A 25,475-nucleotide genomic window follows, 5' to 3' on the forward strand; every position below is an offset into this window, starting at 1 on the left:
ATAATTTTAACACCTGTGTATAATTAGCCATGGACAGGACACAGTTTCCTTAATCAACACAGCACACAGTCTGATTGTAAAACTTGTCCAGCTGTTAGATCTTTTACAAGTTAATCCAAGTTTATCACTTCTAACAGAAGGTGGTCAGAACCAGGATTACTGCTTATTTCACAAATGAGAAATTAAGAGACTTGGAGTCACAGGACATCTCCAGGTAATGGCTTCTAGAGACTCCTAGATTTGTGAAAAGGTAGGCTGGTGTGTGCTGTCTTCTGCAGATGGAAGTGTATGAGGTTGATCAGGGTATCGCTGCATCTCTGTAAGTATCGCTGGCTGAAAAGTATTCCTTTCTCAGATCTGTGGTACCTGTGAACAGTAGTGAACAATAATAAATGTGTATCTGTACACTTAAAAAAAAAAATCCTACTATATTTAAGGACATCTTCTGTTACTATTTTAAGATTTATTCAGAAGTGCAAGAAATATATTTAATTTGAAAGTTAAAAATTGAATTTTTAAAATGCATTTCGCCAGCAGCATGTGTGACCTGTGGCAAGCAGTCTGTAACATGCCTGAGAAATGTGTCTGTAGGCAGAAGAGCAAGAATGTTCTTTACTGAAGATGTGCCTTACTTTACCTGTGTCATTCCTTATTTCATTGTCCACTGAAGTGATGAACGGGATAATTTCTCCCGATTCACAGTTCTGTTTGGGAGTTTCAGCGTCACTGGCCTGATCCAGCATGATACCAAGAAACTTTTTGAATGAATGGTGTTTGTGCTAGGTGAATTTGTGTGACCTGTGCCTCACACCTGCGGTTGCCCTTATAGATAACTGACTTGTGAAAGTGTGAATGAGAAGGACAAGCCGAACTCGTGTTGCTCTTCTGTTTCTGTACTTTTTTCCTGAGTTATAGTGTTGGATTCAGTTGGCTCCATTCATGTCAGTGCAATTACCAAAGCTATTTCAGTCTGCAGTACAGACAGAGCTGTCGTACTTTTTTTGTCTTCGCTTTTTTAAAGTGGTACAGAGGTATTTAGCTAAATTGCACACAGCTCTTTATAACATCAACCCTTAATCTCTTTTTCCTCTAAGAAGCAAGTACTCTTGAATTTTTACGCATCTCAGTAATGTGAAACAATTTCCCTGACTTGGACCATCTTTTTTAGCTGTTTTTAATGTAAAGTGGCCCGTTCTTTCTGTTAGATATTTTAATTTGCAATTTATTAAATAATTCTAATTCTATTACTAATTTATTATAATGCCTAATACTTTTAAAAGATACACTGTTCTGAGTTTAAAGAGTCAATTACAGAACTGTGTGCCTGCAGAGTCTTCCAGTACTTGTGACTTTTCCAAATAAACAAGACCTTGGTGGCATGAATACCTGAGGTGTGTTCTGCTGTATAACCCGGCCGACCAGAGTGATGCCGGACCCTGTTGCAGGATTACTTCCATGGTCTGAGGTAGAACGTGAATCCCAGGAGCTATGCTACCTCCTCTGCACCCTGCTAGCTTTTGTATGTTGCTGGAACAGGTACTGAGGGTTGCAAAACCCCTTTGGATTCTGTTCTGTGTGATCCGGATGGACTAATGCGCGGGTTCATTAATGCTTTTTTTCTTGTGGTGGCTGCTGCAGTCATGCAGTAATAGATGCTGAGAGCAAGCTGGTATGTTTTAATAAGCAGACTGAAGAGTAGTTGGTTTGGGTGCGCTGTGAAAGTGTCCCGTTTTTTTCCTGAATTACTGTAGCTGCTTTTTGCTGGTTTTTTTTTTTTGTGGTTTTGCCCCTAGCTTGACTGTGGAAAGGGGTGGCGAGTGGGTTTCTTGAGGCAGGGATTCATTGCAAATGACTACCCAGAAAACATGGTGTGAGAGGAGGGTGTTTGGGTTCCCGCTGATTTCTTTAGCAGGGAACTGTAGCCTTCCTGTTTATTTCTTAATTAACAGAATAAATACTATCACCTTGGGTTTTCTTGAACACTGTTGTAAGAAAAAAGTTAGGGTTAAGATTTTTCAAATATGTTCCTTTGTAGAAGACGAGTTCTAGTTCTGTCAGCAAAGGCCTTGCACGTGCTGTGATAAGCAGTTGCTGCTCACTTGGTGTCACCCCTGGCAGCCAGTCCCTGAGTCCTGCTTGCACAGCGCTCGCTTTCCTGCCCCACCAGCCAGGGCTTCCTAGGTCAGGGCTGAATCCTCTTCGGGTACAAACCACCCTGCGCCAGCCTTCCTCAGCTGTCGTGGGCTTGCTTAGAGTAGCTGCATACGTTTTCAGGTCTTGCTGGTGTGAATGTCGTGGGTGGCTGTGTAGTCCCTGGTGTCGGTGTGAGCGAGGGGGCGTGTGTCCAAACACGGTGGGTGGGGGTGGCAGCCCCTGCTTCAGGTCACTGCAGCCGGGGGAGAGCAACAACGTCCGGCTACACAAACAAGTAGTGCTAGTTTATTGAAGGAGCTGCAAGTAGTTTGCAGTTGATCTAGTCTGGTCTCATAGCTGACCCTGCTTTGAGCCGGAGGTTGGACGTAGATGACCTCCTGCGGCTCCTTCCAGCTTGAGTTCCTCTGCTTCTCTGAATTGTTTGTATGGAGCCGTGCCTGTATATTGGGTATTTACTTGTTATAGTGACAAGAATAATGTGAAAAATCTTTAAGGTATTTTTCTACAGTTTCTAGAACGCCATAACTTTTCTTTAAGTTGCTGTAAACTTATTCATATCAATCTCACTGTATTTTTTTCATCATCTCCTCAGTCAAAATATTATGGCCAAACATTATTGACAGAAGTTTACAAGCATCTGAATTTGATTGAATCGGACTACTTTGGGATCGAGTTCCAGAACATCCAATCATATTGGGTATGTACAGTTCTCTGACAAATTGGTATAATTAAAAGGTTGAGTGAATGCAGTTGCTCAAGTGTCAAAAGTTTCAAAGTCTGCTGGGGTCTCCTGTTAAGATTCTTTTTGATTCTTGTAAATCTGCTTCACTCACCGGAACAACAGTTAGTAAAGCAGAGGGAGGAGGCAGATTCTACTTCTTGTTAAATCTCAAAAGAATGGGTAAAGCAGTTGAGTCGTTGCTGATGTTCCCATTTTCAGGGATATAAATAAAATCCTTGTTCCCTTTGAAAGGAGAAACATCAACTCAGTGTAGTCTGTTGAATACTTCTGAAGTCATATTACAATGTGTAATTTTGGTAGTATTTGTATTTATCTTCAGTTTATTCAGTCTTCAGTTAATTTCCCTATAGAGTCATTATGATCTCTTTCTAATAAACATAAGTCAGCAGGCATATAGAGCTGCAAACTTTTTAAATCAGTGAGCTAGATGAATGCTGGCACTCTGTACAAGTTGCTTATCCCTGTACCTTGCAAAGAGGACAGTGTGGCTTCTAAAGTAGAAAATGCTCCCAAAACTGTTCTAATTTTTTTCCTATTACTTAGTCTATTTTTAGGTCTCACACACAGAAAATATGACTGAAAACATAGAGAATGCTAATAGCACTCGTACACACTGCGCTTGAGCCAAAGAGATACAGTAAAGCTTGTTTAGCTTCTGTTTTTTTCTGCAAAGTATCTTAAAGTGTTTCTGCATCTAATAAGGTTCTGTAGCTCCTTGGCTGGCTCTCAGACAGAGAAGTAACTAGTAAGGACCAAACATAATTGTCTTGTTACAATTTTTTTGTTTGGGGGGGGTGGGGGGCGAAGCTGAGCATCAGAATACTTTGTATTAGTTTTGTGGATACTCCTTTTACTAGAACAAGGATAGTTTTTCTTCAAAAATACGCTTTTCAAAAGAGGAAAATTTGTGGGAAAATACAGATTTAAAATCCCTAAGCAGGTAGGTAAGAGAGATGGACAAAGCATGGAAGGGAAAACAAGCTGGACCTTGTCGTGTTCTCCAGACCTTCTGTAATTCTGTAGCCTGGCTCCTGTCTACAGATGTGTGTTTTGGCATTTCTGTCATCTTGGCAGTGGTGGTTTGCTTTTGCTTACTTGGCTCTTCTGTCCAGATGAGCTTTAAGCACAGATCAGTGGGTTTTCTATTGATGCATGGTAAATGTCAATTCAAATAGATAAGTATGCTTTTTTTAAAGCAAAGGAATTGCTGCATTACTGCAGTAAAGAAGAAATGCATACTCATAAATTACTGCTTTATTTGAATTTACTTTTGATGTTTTCATATTGTATTCAAATATAAATGTCAGTTGGTAATTTTTTTTCTCTAATTTCAGATTTGGCTGGAACCTATGAAACCTGTTATTAAACAAGTACGGAGTAAGTAGTTTTAAAAAAGGAAGTTTTCCTTAATTTGCATCTGCTTTATGTGGGTTGCTTTCACAATTACTACTTGATTTACTGGTTATACTTCCCTGAAAATTGTAGTTAGTAGGGGTGATAGTTCCTGTTTGGGCATGTAAATCTGATGTTTTTAATATGTAGTAGGTGGTAGGTGGAGTGGAAACTTACTGAAGATATGATTCTTTCTCTGTGATAAATATCTAGATAGATTGGATCAACTGGTGTTATGTTTAAGTGAAACAAACCTTTTGTGAGCTTTTGTAAGTTGTGTTGTCTTATGGTGGAAAGAAAAAGGAATATTCTGGCTTGTTGCACCCGTCGCATGGGAGGAGGTAGCATGTGCAGTCGTGAAATCCTGTCTGAGAGCTGATATGCCTTTCAGAAAGGCTGCAAAGAGCTGCACTCGGAGCTTGCTGACATGCAGGCAGTTTCAGTGGGGTGGGTATTCCCATGTCATTCTCAAAAACTCTTGCAATGTGCTCAGGAGCAGCTTTGGTAAGAGAGCAGAGGTAGGAGTCACCCGCCTGGTGGGTGGCAGCAGCTTTGGAGTCCCCTTTGCTTCAGCTGTGAAAATCTGTTCTTGCTCTTTGACTGGGAAGATACTGCAATAGTGGTGCTATCTTTGCTTTATGCTACTCTAAAAAGTAATGTGATATACACTCCAAAAGCTAAACATAATTGAATACAATATGCTAGTTCTGGTGCTGAAAGATTATATAAACCTTTTCTTTTTCCTCTAGAATGGGGTTAAACTGTTTGCTTGTTTTCTTTCTGATTGTAAAGGCTTTGTGAATGAACAAGATCAGGAAGGAGTGGTGGATTCCTACTCCTTTCAAAATCTTAATTAAAAAAGTTGAAATTTAGTATTGAGACGTAGTTTTTAGTTATTCTTCTGCCTAAAACTGATTGCCAGAAAATAAGAAATCACCAATTCTAGCTAGATTTTTTTTTTAACTTTAAGGTCATGATTTTACCTTTTACCACCATTGTATTTTAAGCAGAAGAACCAAACCAGATATAAAAGAAGTCTTCCTTAGGAGGGTGTATAATATGTTCACTCTCTGTTTTCCCCTCCAAAAATAATTTGTTGGAGTGCCATCTTTTTATATACTCTTTTTCCAGTGCTCCTAGCTGGAAGGAATTACGTCTTAGCCAGAAGATGTGGTGGACCACACATCTGCAATGCCGCTTGCTGAGTCGTTCAGTATCCTCTTCTATACAACATAAATTGGGGAAGCTTGGCTTTAGGCCATAGGCTGATGGCCGTGTTTTCTCTGATGGTACATATATTGTTCTAAAATGGTCTAAAACCATGGGGATGTGCTAACATTTACGGCTGCTCTGCTGCTTGGTGGTCTACCACTCTTGTGGCAGTGACACTGAAAGATTTCTTTTAAAATTTTTTTTAATCTTAATCTGTAGGAGATACCAGTCAGTTGTCCGGCACATGTTCAAGCTCTGAAATAAATTTTAAATTTGTAAAGTTCTGATAACTTGGGTGAGAGCTCTTTTTATTCTTTCTAAGTTAGTTGAATCCCTTCCTGGCTTTCTGCTGTTTTTAAAATTGAAATGAGACAAGACTGTAGAAAGTCTTGAAAATGTTTACAATTTAAACATTAATTGCATGTATAGTAATTTAAGCTGTTCTTTCATTGAATCGGTTAACTAACATATGATTGTAAAGAGCATCTTCCGAAGAACTCCTTTGACAGTACTGCTGAATACAAAGCCTTAAGAGGAAAATTAACTGCTTGATAATGTGTACATTCCAGAAGTAAGCAACTTAAGCTATGGTAATGGGAAGACACATCTGACAATACAGCTGTGCAAGGCTAGCCACATCTGCTGGGGCTTCAGCCTCTGCACGCCCTGGCCATGCTGGGGCTGCCCTTCCCTGGTGCCCCTCTGCCTGGCTCCCTGGGGGCAGCTGAGAGCAGCTGGTGCACCCACAGGTGGCCTGCTCCTTCCTCGTGCCTCTGCTCAGCCCTGCTCTGCCTGTGGCTGCTGGCTGTTTCCCAAGGGAAAGTGAAATTCTGCAAGAAAGAGATCTGTGGAGTCTGCTCGTGTGCATGAAATGCCTGAACTTGGCATGGAGGGATGATCTTTTCCAGTGTTCTCACTTTGAGAAGTTTTATTTAGGTTCTTTTTTTTTGTTTGTTTGGGGTTGGGTTTTTTGTTTGGTTTGGTTTTTTAATAATTTAATGATTTTGGAGTTAACCTTGTACCTTTTAGTCCAGCAGTAGGAGAATGCTAGATTTTATCATGTGTTTTAAGGTAATATAGCTCAAATCTGTTACTTATGTTGATGATGATTGCTGTGTAGTCGTAAGCGTGCAGTTCTGAGTTTTTGACATACCGTCTAAAACCAAAAATCTAGATTATTAACATTAATTCAAATTAATTTTGGTTAGTGACCTATTCTGAGATGTATAGAACTTTGTGTTGTGTGATAAAGATTTTATTTTTGATTAATTTCAAATAAATGCAGTCAGTTTTACCACTGAACCACTCCAGAAGGCAAGGAGTTTAGATCCAAATTTCTGACTTTGTAACGGGCTCACAATATCAGGTTGGCATTTGGGTACCTTCTCTGAGGTGTTGCCAGTTTTATATAGTGTTGCATTCGCCATACCTGCATGGGTAGTTTTTTCTGATTTTGTTGTTGGTTTTGCTCAGATTAGACTTGCTACAATAAATTTTGCATCTTAGTTAAGACTGGCCCAGTGTTTCTTTTTCTAATTAGAATGGGATTTATGTATAGATTAAAGGCAAGATTTTATTTTTTTAAAAAAAGAGGAGTTGTGCTACAGAAGCAAATATGCAGTATTATGGTTTTATTTTTATTATTTATTGTCACTCGATGTAAGCGATGCTCAAAACACTGCCAGAATTGCTCTTGCAGCAATACTTTCCAGTTGATTGGTGTGAGTAACGTGCCGGTTCTTAACCTTGTGAATGTCTTCCAAAGTCTGAGGATCTTCAGAAATTTGATGTAAGGTCCTAGTGTTTGACTGGGATCATTAAAACTATTTTCCTCCCTTGGTATGTCTCAAGAGCTATAAAATCCTTAGTAAGGTTTAAGTCTCTGCCAAATGCGAGCTTTGTGTATTGTTATAGGGTGTTATTTCCAGCCTCCTTTCATTTCTAGATATTGCACTGTAATTAGGGTGCAGATTTTAGGGTTTTTTTGTTCAGCAAAGCTTTGGTAATTCTGGGATTGAAGGCTGGGAGCTGCCCTTCTGACAGCTGCGATAGTCTGAGAGTTAGTTCTCCCAGCTACTTGGCAGAAAGCAGTTTGTTATTCTCCCATTAGCAAACAAGAGGGTGAGAGTGTGGAGGAATGTTTGGTGTGTGGGAGTTGGGTATTCCAGGCAGAAGGAATTGGTGTACTCTGAGGCTGATGAAGTTAAAGTGGACGTTGTCAAGCTTTGAGAGATCTTGGTACTTAAGATAAAGCAGACTGGCTTGTTGCTTACCAATGTGCTCAAATAAATTTGCTTATTTATTTATTTTTTTAAATTTGGCTAAGATTGCTTTGAAACAGCAGTGGCATGCGGGCTCCCAGGGTGGATGGGGCTGGAAGGCACCTCTGGAGGTCATGTGTAAGTAGGGCTGGCTTTGAGGTTCAGTCCGGTCATGAAAGGCAGGGATATCCTGCTCATAGTGCCCAGAAGAGAAAAAGTCTAGAAAGAAGAGGGGTGGTAGTTTTTCCCTTCCTAGGTCTTCCTCTGCCTTTTAGTGGGGGTCTATCTTTCCCCTGTTTGTCCTGCCTTTCTCTGGTTCCACATGCTCCAGGGGAGCTGTCCTTGCTCCTTGTGGGAAGGTGCATGCTGGGGGACGGGCCTCAGTCTGTTGCAGTCGAGTGGAGATGCTGTCAGTGGCGCTGCGGTGGATGCCCGGCAATCCTCGGGTCCAGGGGATGCCTCCAAACGTGAGCTGGGTGCCTAGCAGGCTTCTCTTAGCAAGGGCTGGCCGGCGCTCTGTCTGCTGGTCAGCCAGCACAGATGGATGTGGCAGAACGGTGGTGCCCAGCTGTGGCACGGTAAGGGATTGTGGTGCCCTGGAATATTCCTCCGAAAATCCTAGTGAAACAAGGGATTGTGGGCATAGAGGCAGCGGGTCAGTGGGCTGGGTTGTGGTGCTGAAACTGTTAACGCAGTCCAGTCGCAGTTGGGTTTTCTTGTTGTAAAATGTTACACAGAGGATTATGGACTGTTCCAAATAGTTATTTAGGATTCTGTTTAGATGTAAACATTAAGTAAGTTTTCTCCTTGTTGAGGTTGACAAAACAGTGTTAAAAATGGTAAGAAATGGGTATTAATGGGCATGCTGGGAGCAGGCTGCAAACATGCTTTTATATCTACAGGAGCCATCTGGGTCTGGCCAGACTCGTTGGTTCAGTTTGTCAGCACCTCTGGTGATGGTAGTGCTTGGTGTTGGGAGAGCCTGTGGGGTGTGTCTCCACCCTCTTCCCCTTCTGAGAGCCTCTCACTAGGTCATCTGTGATGCTTCTGTAGTTTTGACGTAAGGTAGTTGCTTTGGTGTATTACAGCTTTCGTGTTGCATGAAACTATCTTTGCAGCATTCAGACTGCAGACTTGCCTCAGAAGCAGAGTAGGTAGTTTTCAGAGGAACTACCTGCTGTATCTCCGTTGACATGGACTATTGATACCCCGTAGGTCTCCTATAGTTAGCTGGCAAGCTGAAAACTGGCTCAACTTCATGCGTGTTATATTTCTCTGCATGTTAGAAAACATAATATGCATGTACTTATGAAGAACAAGAATTTCTTGTGAAATAACTAGTTTTTCTTGCAGGACCAAAGACTACAATGCTTCGTCTAGCTGTGAAGTTTTTCCCTCCAGACCCGGGTCAGTTGCAGGAGGAATATACTAGGTAAAGTATTTTTTGAAGAATTTTATTTGCATTACCTAGTGAAATAATAGGAGGGTAAGAGTAGGAGGATGTTGCATCTGTTTCCAAACAAAACTTACATTGAAAGTGAGTGAAAGCACTTTCCATCACTGTCATAGTTTTAGCAGACACATGTTGGCAGATGAATGTTACTGGAAAAAAAAATTTTTCAAAACAGAAAACAGTGCAGGTTAGGGCTTGCCAAACATTACAGTATCAAAAGAGACAGGCTATAGAGGAAATACTAAAATTCTTAAACAGTACCTACAGAAAATAATCAGGACATGTTTTAAAAAATTACTTTATAATTTAAACTTCTGATGTCTACACTTGTAAGTATTCTACAGCTAGCAAACACACAGTACTGTTCAACACACATACTGTTTTTCACCAGCTCATCATGGGTCTCTTTTGCTGATTGCTAAAGCAGTCTTTGCTTTAAATTTAACTTTGGTAAACGAAGCAGACCTCTCTGCTTGCCAGCATCTGGGAACGTGGTTTGAAGCCTGTGCCTCTAGTAAGGTCATTATCCAGGATTTCAGTGTTTGAAGAGCTAATTTAGTGCTTTTCCCAGATTTGCTGCTTTTAGGTGTAATTCCTTCTAGAGATCAACAGAGGTTCTTTATCCTTCAGACTGATTTTAGAGCAAACCAGCATGATAACTGCTGTAATACAATGCGATTGTCTGTTGTAATCATAAATACGATATAAATATTTCCTTTGCTCCCCATTTTCTTATGTTAACTGCTGTTTCTTGTAAGAATTTAATTAGAAATACAGCTTTTTGGAGCACGAACCATATTTTTGTCTATTTATGGAGTATTTATTATGGGATTCTGGTCTTTGCTTAGAGCATCTAGGTATTTCGTAATGCTACTAATGATTTATAGACTTAATTGTGAGTGTATTGAAGAAACCAAGATAGCTGAGGTATGCAGAAAACAGAACATAGTTTATAGAAGTCTTTAGTACATACTTACGGTACTTCAAAACTAAAAAAAAAACCCCACATTCAAAATGTATATCTTTTTGTTATCTTTTTGCATCAAGAATGTCATACATAATGTTTTAAAATTAATTCTTCTTACAAAAAAATTCCTGTTCTCTTTCAGGGTATAATTTGCTAAAGAATATTGATCAGTCTGTCAGTTTAGAGGTTTATAGTAATGAGTTGCTGCCTATTTATTTGAGTCCTTATTGCACCTTTTTCAAGTAAAAAGCACAAAAGACTTGCCAGCATTCCATTCATAAAAATACATTAAAATTGGTTTAGGTTACAAAATTGGTCCTTATCAGCATACTTTCAAGCCTGCCATGTTTTTCTTCTATCCTTCTATGTTTCGCAGGCAGCTTGTTACTTATACAAAACTGTTAAACAGAAATCTATTCCTCTTTAGCAGCTGATTGGAAAATACTTTAGTTAAGAGTTTAGAAGTATAAGATGATGGTATTTAACCTCTTACTGTCTTTGTAGGCTGCTAACATTGTAATCCTGGAAAATATAACCACTGAGTAAATTAATTGAGTGCTAGCAGAAATGCTCATTGTTTTTCCTAACAAGATAATAGAAACGGTGGTGTTCTTCCATCATTTTTCTAGTAAATAAATTCACTTGAAGTGTTCATTAAGATTCTTTCTAGCTAAAAAGTACATCTGCTGTTACTTCACGAATCAGACTTGTTAAAAGTGTGATTTTCCTTTTGCTTCCTTGTTCTTGTGTGTGTATTGATGCTGATAAATTGCACTAGATTAGTCACGGGTTATTTGGTTTGATTTGACCATCCTTGGCAGCCAGGCTTCTGTGTTACCTTGTTTTTCGAGAGAAGAAGAATTAGGAGATGCTGGTTTTATAAAATCCTGCTCAGTCATTTTATTGTTCTCTCATGTGTCGAGGTGGTTACTTGTAACTCTAGTACTTACAACTCTCTCTCAGGTACCTGTTTGCGTTGCAAATCAAGAGAGATTTGGCAGAGGAGCGACTGACCTGCAGCGACAATACGGCCGCTCTTCTGGTCTCACACCTTCTGCAATGTGAGTATCCCAACTGTGGTGACGCTGGGTGATGTTGCCATTGCTAACCCTAGTCAAATAGCATACAGTAGCTTTTGGTAACTAAAAGCATTTTCTGTCTCATGGTATTTCCTTCCCTACATGCAGTAAACCCCATTGATTTTGAACACTGGGATTATCATCAGGGCTAGCTGTGGTGAGGAACAGCTGGTGCTTGTGTACAAGATAACTTTGGCTTCATGGAGGCTACGAAACCCAACCCCTTGCGTGCTGTCTGTTTTCCCTGGCTCTGCAAACCAGGTCACTAGTGCTCATCATCTTCCAGGCAGCTGCTTCCATCTGCCTCGGTGCTTCCTTGGCTTTGTTTCTCACTTTCCCCGTGGCTGGGGGGGAGATAAGTATGCGGAGACAGGGCTGAAATAAAACTAGAATTATTTGCCAGAACAATTTCAACAGTAGGGTTGTCAGCAGCTTTTCTCCTTGCTTGGAATGAAAATGGAAATGGGAAGCAATTGATTTGGATGCTCTCCATGTTGCTGCTCGCTCGCTCTGTATGCACCTAAAGACCTAAAAACGTGGCCTGTAAGGTGAGCAGGTTGAAAACTTTAAATAGGTTCAGACACTAAATCAGCTCGAGCAGCAGCCAAGTGATATAGCGGTTACAAATCTGCAACCTGAGCTGCAGAAACAGGATTTTGTGCCCCCTTGCTGACTTGAAACAAAAGATAATAAATAATACCTCTTCACATGTGCACTGCTGAATAGTTATTAGTTATATAATTCTGCATTGTAAAATAATAATATTAGTTAGTGATGATTTTATCGGAAGAGCAATGTGTGTGTACCATCAGTGAGTGACACAATTAAGATGTGCTCATGACTTTCCAGTGTGGAGCTGGCAAGCACATCTCAGCATCTGGCCTTGCTTAGCTTGCTTCTACTCTACTAGAAAATCAGAAGTGAGAAAGAATATGATTATTTTTAACATAAATTATTTTACAAAAGTGCCTTTCAATTTTTTTTTTTTGTTTCATAGGCTGGCTTGATTTCAAACAGGATATTGCTGTGTGTTTTTTAAGAACAGCTGCCTTGGATGAGATTATTAGTTCACGTAGTCCACTCTCTCTGACAGCAGTTGATAGCAGATGCTGTAGGGAAGCCCCCAGAGCAAGCATACGGCATCGCTTCCTTTGCTGCACCAATCCAGTAATCTTTGCATGTGGCCTTTCTAAGTCAAAGATTGACTCTGCATTTCTTTATTTAGTTGCCCTTGATGAACTTTGCTTCCATGTATTTGTCTGCCTTCTGAATTTGCTTATATTTTTGGCATCCTTCCATGAAAAGGAGCGTCACAGCTTAGTTTTTGGGAGGTTTGTAGGAAAATGTATGTCCTTTTGTCTTTTTAAAACATTTGCATTTTAATGTAATATGTAACTTCCTATTTTATTATCAGAAAAAATAAATAACTTTAAAAAAATTTATTTATTTATTAAAAAAATATTCAATTTGTAATTTTTATATATGTTTGTCGTATCTTCTGCCTGCCTCATGATTTTCTTTTCCAAGCCAAAGGCTTCTGGTTGTTTCATGTCTTACTAGATGGAAGCTGCTTTGCACTTCTGATGCATGCTTTTTTCTCTTATAAATCTCTTCCTAAATCCACCATGTCATTTCTGAAAGGCGTGGATATTTGAAGGGGAGACTGAAACTCAAGATGTAGGTGCTCTGGGGATATATAGGCACGTAATGCTGCCTTCTCTTTTTGCTAGGTACTTATTTTTGGACAATTCCTAACATGTAGTTTGCCATCTTCCCAAGTAGGCTTGTCTATAACTCTTACTTATATTTAGAAAAAATTAAATTGAAATATGCTGGTTTGGTATGAGGTATCTGTAAGGAAGAAATATTTAGACACCTCATGGGTCGTCTTCTATAAGTCTCACATCTTTGACTGTAAGGAAGTCTAAATTTTCCAAGCGATGTTCAAATAATACTGTAATTCCCAGGAAGTCTCTCTGGGGTAAATGTGAGTGTTTTGTGAAATAAAGCTGGATACAAAGCATAATGCACAAATTTGAAGCACTTAAAAGGAAAATACATTCAGGCTCTTGGAGTCTCTGTAATTCCTTACCGTGTATTTTCTTTCATTGTTTCTTCTTACATTGTTTTTTTTTTGTAATAGCTGAAATAGGGGATTTCGATGAATCAGAGGATCGAGAACACCTTAAAACAAACCAGTATTTGCCAAACCAGGAAAGAATTGAAGGGAAGATTCTGGAGTTCCACAGGAAGCATGTGTAAGTGAGGATTAATGTATGCCACTAATGTATACTTCTGGGGAGCAGGTGGACCTGCTTGGTGGAGGTTGAGCACACTACGCGGTAGGATGATGTAAGATTGTATGAGTTAAATGCCATTTACATCTAGCAAGAAAAGTTGGATGGAACAATAGTTACATAGTTAGCGCAGAGTTGTTGGGTGCTAGTTTTTCTCCAGTAATTTTTTTTTCAGCGTACCTTTAATAACCAAAGAGAGCTATCATGAGCTTGCAATAATGGTTTTAGGCAAAATCATTCTACAGAATTTCCAGTCTACAAAGTTTAAGTTCAGCTTGCCATAAAATGCTTAAGTCTTGCTTTTGTCTAAATAACTAGAAATCAATTGCATTGTACTCATTCTGTGTTCATTAAGCGTAAAGGAGATGGAGAAGGATGGAGGGAGAGGGGGAGACAGAACTTTCATCAGAAGTTATGCAATACCCTATTTTGCAGGTGGAGTGTATTTGAAATATGTAAAATTTATTAAGGGACAAATAAACTATTTGCTACAAATATAAAATTAACTCCAACACACAGTCAGGAACTGCAGAAATTAATGTTTCGTTTGAAATGCCCACTTCTCCCACCATGCATGTTCTATGTACAGTAAGGTCGTGTGTTTTACAGTCTAATCTGGCTGGTCTTAAAATGTGAAGATCTACTTGGTGTGTGCAGTGTAAAATATTTTGGTAAGGAGGAAGATTTGGAGCAGGCAGTTGACATGGTGCTTGTGAAGGAGAAGTTAGCCTACAGGGAAGCTTTGTTGTGACCAAAATACAACTTGGAAGATCAGGGTTTGCACTGGACAATATATGTTTGCCACGGTATCATTCATTTAGGCTTTGAAGCACACAATGTTAATATCACTGAGAGATTCCAGAGTGTTACCTGCCATAATGCTCCTAACTTGTGCAGTTCTCAGAGTTGACAGGTTAAAGCAAGAGGTGTTCGATAAAATGGTGATAAGGGGCTGGATTTCACCCAACAGGTCTTTTCCTGTAGTTTTTGCGACCCTGCATATCAGGATTTAGCAATCTGAAGTGCTTCTATTAGTTGAGTATATCCACGTGTACAGTTTGTTGTTCTTGGTTTTGCTTTAAGTCAAATACTGTATTAGAAATACAAATTTTCCTTTTGCTCTGTGTGGGTAAACTCAGGAATTGTTGCTGATTAACTTTTAAGACAGAACAAGGATTTTTTTCAGAGCAGCATCTGTGTTTCAGGCGAAGACACGTCCTGTATTACTGCAAAATCAGTTCCTGAGAATTTCAATAATTAACTGTTTGCCTTTTATGATCACTCATTTTCAGTTGAAATTATTGGTATGATGGAAGTTCAGCTTTGTTGATTCTTGATGAAATCAGACGTTTGTTACTTTCTTTTCTGCTTTTGAACCTTTGAGGTGCACATGGAAGTGATGAAGGAACAGACTAGATGTTGTTGAAGTATTTTGAAGTAATTTCGAAGTAAATTAAAATGTACGCTGGGATTCTTCACCTTGGTAGAAGGTAGCTGGAAGAGAGAAACCGTTAATTGCACAGAAATATTTCATTATTGTTCTCATGTCAAAAGAAAAATGTTGAAGCAAACAGGCAGTAACTTCAAAGCAAATTAAAAGAGGAGGAACAACATCCTTTTCTTACAGCTTGTAATGACTTTGTGAAACTTACTGCTGCAAGATGCTGTGGAGTCTAAAGCTACGAATGGCTTCATGATAGGTTTTTGATGACATCACACAGTATAGGCTGATGGCTTTCAAATTTGTTATGAAATGTGTGACTTCATAGATCTGGGATAAAAACATCCAGACCGTGCACAGAACAGCCCTTTGTTAATCATGTGCATGGATCCGACTAAGTTGCTTCTGCTTGTGGGGAGTTTTCTTGGTTTACCTTGCTTGATAGAAAGGTTGTGACTGCCTTCTGGGGGAATCAGGGACTACATGGTGCAGTTGACATGCTGGAGGGACGGGATGCCATCCATGGGGACGCTGACAGGCTGGAGAGGTGGGCCCGTCTGAACCTCATGGAGTCCAACAAGGCCAAGTGCAAGGTCCTGCACAGGGGTCGGGGCAATCCCAAACACAAATACAGGCTGGGTGGAGAACGGATTGAGAGCAGCCCTGAGAAGGGCTGGGGGTGCTGGTGGACACGAAGCTCAGCATCACCCAGCCGTGTGCATTTGCATCCCCGAAAGCCAGCTGTGCCCTGGGCTGCATCCTCAGCAGCGTGGCCGGCGCTTCTCCGCCTCTGCTCCACTCTGGTGAGACCCCCCTGCAGCGCTGCGTCCAGCCTTGGGGCCCCCAGCACAGGAAGGGCACGGACCTGTTAGAGCAGGGCCAGAGGCTGTGAAGGGGATGAGGAGCCTGGAGCACCTCTCCTGCGGAGACAGGCTGGGAGAGCTGGGGCTGTTCAGCCTGGAGAAGAGAAGGCTGGGGCAGACGTGCTGGCGGCCATCCAGTACCTAAAGGGGCCTGCAAGAAAGCTGGGAGGGACACGCAGTGACAGGACAAGGGGGAGCAGTTTGAAGCTGAAAGAGGGGAGATTCAGCTTAGCTATTAGGAAGAAATTCTTTGCTGAGAGGGCGGCGAGGCGCCGGCACAGGCTGCCCCGAGCAGCTGTGGGTGCCCCATCCCTGGCAGCGCCCAGGGCCAGGCTGGACGGGGCTGGGAGCACCCTGGGCTGCTGGAAGGTGACCGTGGTCCCTCCTCTATGACATAATTTTATTAATCAGGTTTGGGCTTTTTTCAAACAAGTTACTTCTAATTGTTCTTTACAGTAAGGAAAGCTTGTATTTTTGCCCGTCTGGAAGAAGTCAGAGGATGGTTAATAGGAAAATATTCCTTTCTTCATAAGTCTACTTTTCATTAGTTTAATGAGGATTGCATCTAATATAGCCATATTATTAAAATGATTGCAAATCTTATTTTAAGGCAGTGTTTTAGATGTGTACATTGAAACCATGTTAAGATTAAAAGCTGAGGCATGTGATTAGAAAAAGTTAGGATCAAACGTTGGCGATACCTGAGTACCTTGGATGCATGTTTTAAATCCCCCTGTGCCTTTGGAAAAATTTTTGCTAGAGAGATGTAACTTTGGAAGCACTGCAGTCCTAAAAATAGCTGTAACTTCCTTACACGTCTCTTCTCTCTTCCCTTACTCAGGCCACCCTTTTCCATTTTTAGTAGTTGTGAATGTCCTGTGCTTTCTCAGAGCGTAGACACATTTTTCCTCATTTCTGTTAGAAGAAGCAAGCAGGAGCATGGACCTTGGGCGTTTGTCTGCTTCCTGGCGAGTGCACAGTGCGGTTAAACAGACAAAATACTTCTCTCTTAGCATCCTTGTGTGTAAATATTTTTTTGGGGGGGTTATTCTTATTTTTTATTTCCTTTGCTTGACCTTATTATTCCCCCGCTTACCTTCAGCAGACTGATTCTGTCTTCCACTGATTGCTTTTGACAGGGACTTCTCATGTTAAACATAGCTTCTACGAAAAGAAACCCATTTCTAGCAGGATGGCTCATCTCCAGGTTGTTACTGCATCATCTTCTTTCTGCCTCGGTTTTCCTTCTTCTCAGCCCTTGCTTTGTCTTTGACACACTTACTTGTGTACCAGTTTACAGGGGGATTCTGTGTCATATCAAGGCGGGAGCATCGATTTGTCTTTCTCAGGCTGGACTTGCAGCAGGACACATTCTGGCACCGTGCGTGAGTTGGGGGAGCAGGACAATGTGTCTGCCTTTGCAGAGAGTGCTCAGTCTCTTTGAATGATGTAGAGTGTCTCCTCACGTTAGAAAGTTGTGGTTTGATTTTTATTTTTTATATATTTTTATTGCTTCACGGTAGCTATTAGAAGTGGTAGAAGAACATCAAGCTGAATAAAACAGAATCTGTGTGCCCAGTTCCATTCTGTATCAAAAGAAGAGAAAATATGTTGAGAATATTATATTCAGAAAGGTGGGAATTGAAAAATTTTCTATTAAATATCTGTTATTTTTTTTGTTCTGTTTTAAAAATACTTCCTTTTACTTCCACAGATACAGAAATACAGGTTTTGTATTTAACTTTGCAAGTGTAGTAACAATAAACAGGATGAGTTGCATTTTTGGTATATCATATTACGTAGTTGCTTCAGCAAGAGCCAGGATCAACTTTACTTCATTTTTATAGTTCATATAAAAAAAATTATTTTGAAGATCATGGATTGGTGGCAGTGCAGTTAAATGCTGGCACCCCAGGCACTTAACATGCAATGCTTACTGCCTTGATGAAAGTAGAATGAATAGAGTACTTGCTGTGGGGTGAATGTAGTCCAGAATTAAACGTAGCATAATTTGCTTGCATTCAGATGGCTTTGGTTTTTTTTGTGTGTACATAAATCAGGAAGGAAATGGAAGGTTTGATAGATCTATATTTATGTTTACTGTTATGCCTCATGTTCTTTCACAGCTTGTTAGCCTAGTTGTCCATGATTTAAATTCTTCACATTGTTTGTAAATTAGCAAAAAATATAGGTTGCTACAATATTGTTTAAATATAAATATATAGATTGTTTTTAATAATATCTACGTATGCAGCGTTTTGACACTTCATGTTTAAGATTCTATTTTAGTCACTGGTTTTAAATGCTCTGTAAATCGCCCAGCATTTAACAGCATTTATTTTGAATAGATTGCCCCGATTGCCGCGTGAATATTGTAATACACTACCAATATTTGTCTAGATGGATGTATGTATGGAACCTTTACACTAAAACATACTGTGTTGACAGCAGTTTTTGCTGGAAAATACGTGTATTAGATAGTCTGTTGTCCATTGACCTGGGGAAGATTAAGTAGATTTATCTGCTTAGTGGATGAACAAAATTAGACCAGATTGTTTTCAGGCTGGTCTGTGCAGCTTAGTCTGCAGCAAACATCTTGAGGATAATTACTTTGAAACTTGCTTCTTGTTTGTAACTGTTTGTGGTGCAGCGTGAGCTGCCGGGCATCGCTCCTGGCTTTCCTCGTTCAAGGCCTCCTCCTTCCTTGGTAGGTGCAGGCAGGTTGTATGCATGAGAGCACTCTTAAAACTCTTGGGATTTTTTATTCACTGAGATGTGCTGTGCTTTGGATCACATCTAATGGAACATAAAATAACTGTCAGTGGTTCTGCATCAGTTACACTGAACTGTTCATGAAGAATTTTTAGTACTACACAGCTCCAACTTTTTAGTTGCCATTTTATCCTAATCTTTGTTTCCCTTCTCTTCCAAACCCCCTTCCCAGCCTCCGGCAGCCTTAGCATCCTCAGCACCCTCTTTAAATGACAAAGCACCACTTTCATTCTTAATGTTGCTCTGTTCAGAAGAATTACAGCAGGAATTAGTGTGGGTGAGAGTTATACACAGTGCTTTTAGAGTGTAACTCGGGAAGCTGTGGCCAAAATTAATATTTATGATCTACCTTTTTGTCTTGTATAATAAACAGGAACTATGGGAGTTCAGCTATTTTGATGTAGTTAAGGAATCTATGAAAGAAATGCCAGTAATACTTAAAGCCGGTATAAAACCACTTATATTCCCTCATTACTCATTTCAGTAGGGGAGGAGAAATCTGCTTTACTAGTTTAAGCTCTTAGACATAACTAGTACATGTGGTGGTAACACTGGTAGACATGCAGCTACAAGACTATGTAGTTTGGTGTTTCTTTTATGTATTCCCTTTCTATATTACCTTTATATGTACACAGTCATATCGTACTGACATTTGAATATGGACTGAAGTTGTGAAGTTAGTAACTTCACTAAATCCCTGCTTTCTTCAGTTGGCAAAATAAATTTTGAATTTCCAGTTGTAATGTTAAAGATTTATTTTTTTTTCATCTCCAGAATAAGGTAATAGAATACTGTTGAAATCCTGTTGTCAAATATATGTGTATTCAGGCTTACTTTGAGTGCATTTTTGTGTTTGTGTTAGCCTAAGGAGCATTTTACTAAGAATCAAAGAAGCATTGTTTCTTCTAACAACTTCAATTTTTAAAATGTTAACATATTAAATAAATTTCATTATTACACTCTCAATTGTAGAGAAAATTCCTACATGCAGTTAATATGTACTGTTGTCATCCCCATTTCTGGTAAATTATATTCTCAATTTGTATTTAAAAGAAATCTAAATAAAAAGAAATCTAAAATAAGGTTGTTTAATCTAAAACATGACTATAGGTAGGTAGAAGGAGGTATTTTTAAGGAGCATGCCTAGAAAGGCAAGTCAGGATAGCAGGACCATTTATTTAATACTGATGTGATTGGCACTACTATACATGAAAATGAATCATGCTACAAATAGTTTATCATCTGTTTTAATGAAATTAAATACAGATTTATGCAAGGCAGGCCATTTCTTGGAAAACAGGATTTTAAAAATTTCTCTTTGTGTGTGCAGGAATCTAATCTGGTTTCAGCACTAGTTGGTTGTAAATAAGAGTAATAATCCGTTTTTATCCCCTGTGTCTTCCTTGTACCGTTATGTATATTCTAGTGAACTTGCACATTGTGAGAAGAATCCAATCAATGCAGTAGCATAGGTGGCTTGTGCTGCGCGTGCTTGGAAGTAATGTTAATGTTTTTTATTTCTAGTCATTTTCAGTAGGGAGACAAGGGGTCACTTTATACAGCTGTGACTGAAGCAGTGTCACTGGTCCCAGTGCCCTGGCACCTCCTGTGCTGCTTTTGTTTCTGTGGAGTTAGCACAGAAGGGTCTCCTGCCTTAGCTAGTTCTCCTGGACTGTATTTATGCCTAAAATTGGGTGGTAGTGTTGTCTTGCAGTATGTTTTTAGTTCAGAGACTACCTTAGGTGACAGGCTTGTGCTTGTAACCAGAACTTTTTTACTTTGTAGTCTAGTTGTGGCATGTTCAGAAGCAAGAACTTCTTCATTTCCACAGCAGCATTTGCTTGTTCTTGAAGTATTGTAAACCCCATGTCAGGACCCCAGACTGTTAGAGACAGTTTTGACTTGTAGGAAAAAGGTCTTGTCAATACAAGTACCAGTGTTTCACTAGATCATCTCAAGGCTTGTGAAATTATATATTTTGGGTTGGTCCATATTTTGGGGTCTTGGACCTCACGTGTTTTGGTGGCATGACCACCTTCTGTGTCCTGGACAAGAGGTGTTTCAGGCACTGTACATCTCCTGCTCCATGGGCTTGCTGTCGTCTCTGCACTGGCGCTGCCATCTGAACCAGTTGCACAGTCCATGGTCGCCCCTCCTGTTCCTGAGAGCCAGCTGACAAATGCACTTTAATCTGCTAAACTCCCTCTCGTGGAGAAAAATGAGGGGGAAGGGGAAAAAACAAAAAAAAAACCCAAAAAACAAAACAACAACAAAAAAAGACAGACAGATGATCCAGGACTGTTTTGTCATGCAGGAAAACAAAATGTCAATTGTTTGACTTGAGCAAACTTGCAGACTTCTGGAGAATTAAATGAAGGCTGAATCTGTGACTGGTGCATTCCAGAGTCTGTAACAGTTTCTGTATTGCTTGCTCGGATTTTATGCACACTCAGAAAGGAGGTGCTCCATGTGTGTACATCTTCCTCCTGTTTTCAAAGTCGTTTCAACAGAAAATGATACCTAATTTTAAAAATTCTTCTCCAGATCTCCTGGCAGGGAGGAAATAATAAAGCCAAAGACTAAGGGAATGTGTTGCATGCAACAGTACTAGCGTTAAGAATTCTGATGTAGCCCCAAAGCCCTACCTGGAATGGGTTATTCTGTTGCAATATTTATTTTGCTTCTGTTGTGCTGGCTGTGCAGCTCTTTCCTCTCTCGCTCTTACTAACATGTATACCAGCAAGCAGAACAAGGGGCTCTGTGGACTGAATTCAAGTTTATTCAACTTCATTGTTTCTGAACTGAAATAGCTCTGAACTAGTTACCATTTATTTCAGTGCCTTTGTCTATGGAATGCATTTTAGGTTGGTCATCTGCCATTGCATGTTGCTCCTATTACAAAAGTTTCAGTGTAATACTTAATCTGGAGTGAAACTGCCCGGCTGGGTAAGATAGCAATTTCTTATTTAGTGCCAGAGTTCAGACTTCAGTGTATTAGCCATGTTGGCAATATTGTAGAATCAGATTTTCCTTAAATTTCTTCCTCATTATAGGGGTCAAACTCCTGCTGAATCAGACTTTCAAGTGCTTGAAATTGCTCGGAAACTGGAGATGTATGGCATCAGATTTCACCTTGCATCTGACCGTGAGGGCACCAAAATTAATCTAGCTGTTTCACACATGGGTGTGCTGGTATTCCAGGTAAGGTGGGTAGGGCAGGCTGGGTACATGTGCCTGTCTTTCCATTAGCACATGTTGGGAGTAAGTCTCTCATATTAACTTCAGGTGTCTCTGCTTTTAAAATTTAGCACATTTTTATGGTCAAGGGAGTGTCGCTTAAACCTCCAAAATACTGTTTGGTGCAGTTTGTCCTTGTTGGTGCAGAGAGAAGAGCATCAAAACCAACAGTGACAGGAAAGTAGAAGAGTTTTTGTTCTCTGCTTGAAAGTTATGTATGTGTTCAGAGAAAATCATCAATTCATTTGATACAGTCCTGGAATAGATCTGGAATCCTGGAATTTTTGTTCAGTTTCCCTTGTTTTAATGTTACAGTATATTTTTGCTGGGGTAATGCTTCTCTTAGCGTATAGAAGTGCTGTTTCATTGGAGTGATTGGACCAATTAGAATTACTACTTTTATCGTATTAAATAAGCAACTTGATGATCAGAGTTCTGTTTTTGAATGTGATCATATTGTTTTCCTCCCCCACAAAAAACACAGGCAGCCAACCTACTGAAATATTTCCATTTAGGCACTTATTTGCCATTCATTTTGTGTGTTACCTGTCCTTTTCTTACGCTGGGGCAGCTTTTTTTGGAGATGCATGGGCCACTGCAGTCCTGCAGTTCTCAGTTGTCCTCAGTAGCCTCTCAGCTCCTGAGGTTTCCATCATTTCAGCTCATTTGGGTCTTTCTCTTGAAGTACCATTTTTTTTTTTGTGTCCTGTTGCTTATAGGGGGTAACAGGAGAATTGCTGTGGTAGTGAGTGCTGGTGAGGTCCTTCCCTGAGGCTTCGGGAGTCAGTGGTATGGGGAGGGGAGGTCTGATGTGGGCCAGTGGGGTGAAGGCAGAGCCTGGTTTTATCCTGGTTTTAGTCAAGTAAGCAGGCTTGTGAGCAAGAAGAGCTTGGCAGGTCTCTTCATGCGTGTGGCAATTACTCCTTAGTATACTGTACTGACTAGTTAGAAAAATCATCATGGAGGAGTGTGTCTAGAGTTCTGTCCAGAGAAAAAAGAAAGCATGTTAAATAAAATGAAACCCTTGTCTTGTTTTACTGCAAAGTATTCTTCATATCAATAGGGTTGACACTATTCCTTTCCCATCTGGTTTTCTAGATTTTCCATTCCTTTTTTGTAGTGTCTGCGCAGAGACAGACAGACATTGCACGCTTCTAGCTATCCTTCTACTGAAAGTTAAAGCTGTTTAAGGGAATATTGTCACCAGAAATAAAAATCCAGCAGAATGGGTTGGAGGGATGGTGTGTGTGCACGTGCATATGTCTATACACGCGCAACAGAGTTTTGCTTGCTGCTCTTACTCCTGAAACTTTTGCCAACTTTTAACTGTTACCATTTTAATTCAGGGTAATACGAAAATCAATACCTTCAACTGGTCAAAGGTCCGTAAGCTAAGCTTCAAGAGGAAAAGATTCCTTATTAAACTCCACCCAGAGGTCTGTGTAAGTTTTACTGTAACAGTAGGCTGGTCAATGTTGAAAAAAATACGTATACTTAATTTTATTATGAAAAATTCTAGAGTTTGTAATTCTATAAATCAGCTTCAGTGTGGTAGGCTTGCCTTCATTACTCAAGTAAAAATCTTTCCTTTCTCACCCCTTGTCTGTTGTCTAGATTTTTAGGTTTTGTGTATCAGCCTGAGGTTACCCTTGACTTAGGCGTACACACATGTAAATCTAAGATACCAAAAAAAAGAAAAACCCCAAGAATTTGGTACATCCTTTCTCAGTACTTTTACTCTGAATAAAGTTACGTTTAGTAATTCCCTTGGGTATAAATGGAGGTTAGCACTGTTATGAACTCTCTGATCTATTACCGCCAGAATGAACTAAGGTAACTTAGTTCATAATAAATCTCTGTTGTTTAGGTAAAAGCATGCTAGGAAGTGCTTTTGGCTGTAGCTCCTTAAAATAACACTACAGTACACTGCTGATACAAACAGTAATTGCTTTATGTGACTGTTCCCTCCAGGAACCTGTTGAGTATGTGCTGCTTGAGTAAAAAAATCTGGTAGAGTCCCTGGATTCAAATGAGAATAACCTGATACCCCTCAGGAAAGAATAGGTGGCTGAGATTATATTGTCGGAGCTTAATTTTACTTGTTTACTCTTGCTACAGCCTTATCTTTTCTGTATGTCTGTACAGCAGAAGTGTTATTTTTCATGCATGGCTGTTCTACAGTAGATGTTTTTGATTGCAGATGTCATCAAAGTTGTTGTTGCTTCCACACTGGCTGACTAGGTTACATTCAGCGTAGGGTTGGTTTAAAAGGAGGGTGGGGAAATATTTGGACATAATATAGTTATGTGTATCATGGAAACCCGAAGCAGGACACACTGTCTGCATGTGTCTCACAGAGACCCTCAGAAATTTCATGTGATCACTGTGAGATAGACAGCGTATTAGAGTACAGTTTATAGATGTATTAGATGCAGAGTCTAAATCTCAGGAAGTAAGACAAGCATCAGAACTTCTAAGGAGAAAGTCTTTTAAAATTACTACTGTTCCACTTAAATATTTTTATTTCCTTTCAAGTTACTAACTTTGTGATGCATATTTCTTAAAATGGATTATATTAAGCGTGTTTCTAAAGCCATTTAGAAAAAACATTTTTACAATTTCAAGGTAAGCAAATATTTTTGAAAGGTATTAAGTGATTTAAACTGCGTTCAGGATCGCTTCCATTGCTTTAAGGCATATGAGAAGTGACAGCAAAATACTGCATCTCACTGGAGTCAGCCTTTTTGTTGGCACCTATTTGTACTTTCCTTTTCTCCTTCGTGGCTGTTTTATGTGCTGCTTAACTTCTGTGTTTTGTTCCCAGGGTCCGTATCAAGATACGTTGGAGTTTCTTTTGGGAAGTAGGGATGAGTGTAAAAACTTCTGGAAAATCTGTGTTGAGTATCACACGTTCTTTAGGCTCTTTGATCAGCCAAAGCCAAAGGCTAAAGCAGTGTTCTTCACCAGAGGGTCATCATTCAGATACAGGTGGGGAGAAACATAACAGGTTTTTTGAATTCCTCATATCTTAGAAAATGAGATCAAAAGGAAAAAGTATTCTAAAGTCGTTCCATCTGTAAGTCTCATCCACTGCGTTTTATAACTTTCATACTTTTGTGGCTTCGCAGTGGACGAACGCAGAAGCAACTAGTGGATTATATTAAGGACAGTGGGATGAAGAAAACACCATATGAAAGGTAAGTTCAAATAATTTTGTAAGGTGAAATGTAGTTGAGACTTTCATGGTGCCCTTATTTCCTAAATTTCAGCGTATTTATTTAAAATACCTGATACCTGGAGGGTGTGGTCACTTGTTGACTTCTCAGTTACTAAGGTCTACCTGAAATCTAAGGTAGAGGAACTAAGTCTAAAAAATTTATAATTTTGTGATGATTTAAGAAGCTTAGGAAAGTTTCAGTGTTGCATTTTAATGTCCGTGGACAGTGTGAGACTTGGCCATCGTAAAGTTCATATGTTTTGAAGATTCACTGATACTAGGTGAGGACTTGTCCTTATGTCACTAAGCTATGTAAGTAGCCAGTGGCAGAGCACATCATCGAACTTGGGATCTGCAGGTTTGAAACTGTGACCTTAAATACTCATCT

The 25,475-nt window shown here is 39.8% G+C and overlaps 1 protein-coding gene across 12 annotated transcripts in view; it reads left to right on the forward strand.

Annotated features, from left to right (window-relative positions):
• Positions 1-25,475, forward strand: part of FARP2 (FERM, ARH/RhoGEF and pleckstrin domain protein 2) — an 81,023-nt gene that overhangs the window by 19,546 nt on the left and 36,002 nt on the right. For 10 of the 12 annotated variants that reach the window (XR_005830726.1, XM_040613607.1, XM_040613606.1 and 7 more), the window contains exons 3-11: positions 2,747-2,851; positions 4,231-4,273; positions 9,115-9,193; positions 11,145-11,242; positions 13,404-13,518; positions 21,687-21,834; positions 23,217-23,312; positions 24,695-24,858; positions 24,999-25,067. Coding sequence is in view for 11 of the 12 variants with exons in the window: in XM_040613607.1 (XP_040469541.1) it covers positions 2,747-2,851; positions 4,231-4,273; positions 9,115-9,193; positions 11,145-11,242; positions 13,404-13,518; positions 21,687-21,834; positions 23,217-23,312; positions 24,695-24,858; positions 24,999-25,067 (917 nt within the window). In the remaining variant the exon portion in view is untranslated. The remainder of the gene's footprint in view (positions 1-2,746; positions 2,852-4,230; positions 4,274-9,114; positions 9,194-11,144; positions 11,243-13,403; positions 13,519-21,686; positions 21,835-23,216; positions 23,313-24,694; positions 24,859-24,998; positions 25,068-25,475) is intronic. The other 2 variants (XM_040613608.1, XM_040613611.1) reach the window with 1 other exon arrangement.

This window comes from Falco naumanni, chromosome 13 (assembly GCF_017639655.2).
Source record: "Falco naumanni isolate bFalNau1 chromosome 13, bFalNau1.pat, whole genome shotgun sequence".
NCBI classification, from domain to species: domain Eukaryota; kingdom Metazoa; phylum Chordata; class Aves; order Falconiformes; family Falconidae; genus Falco; species Falco naumanni.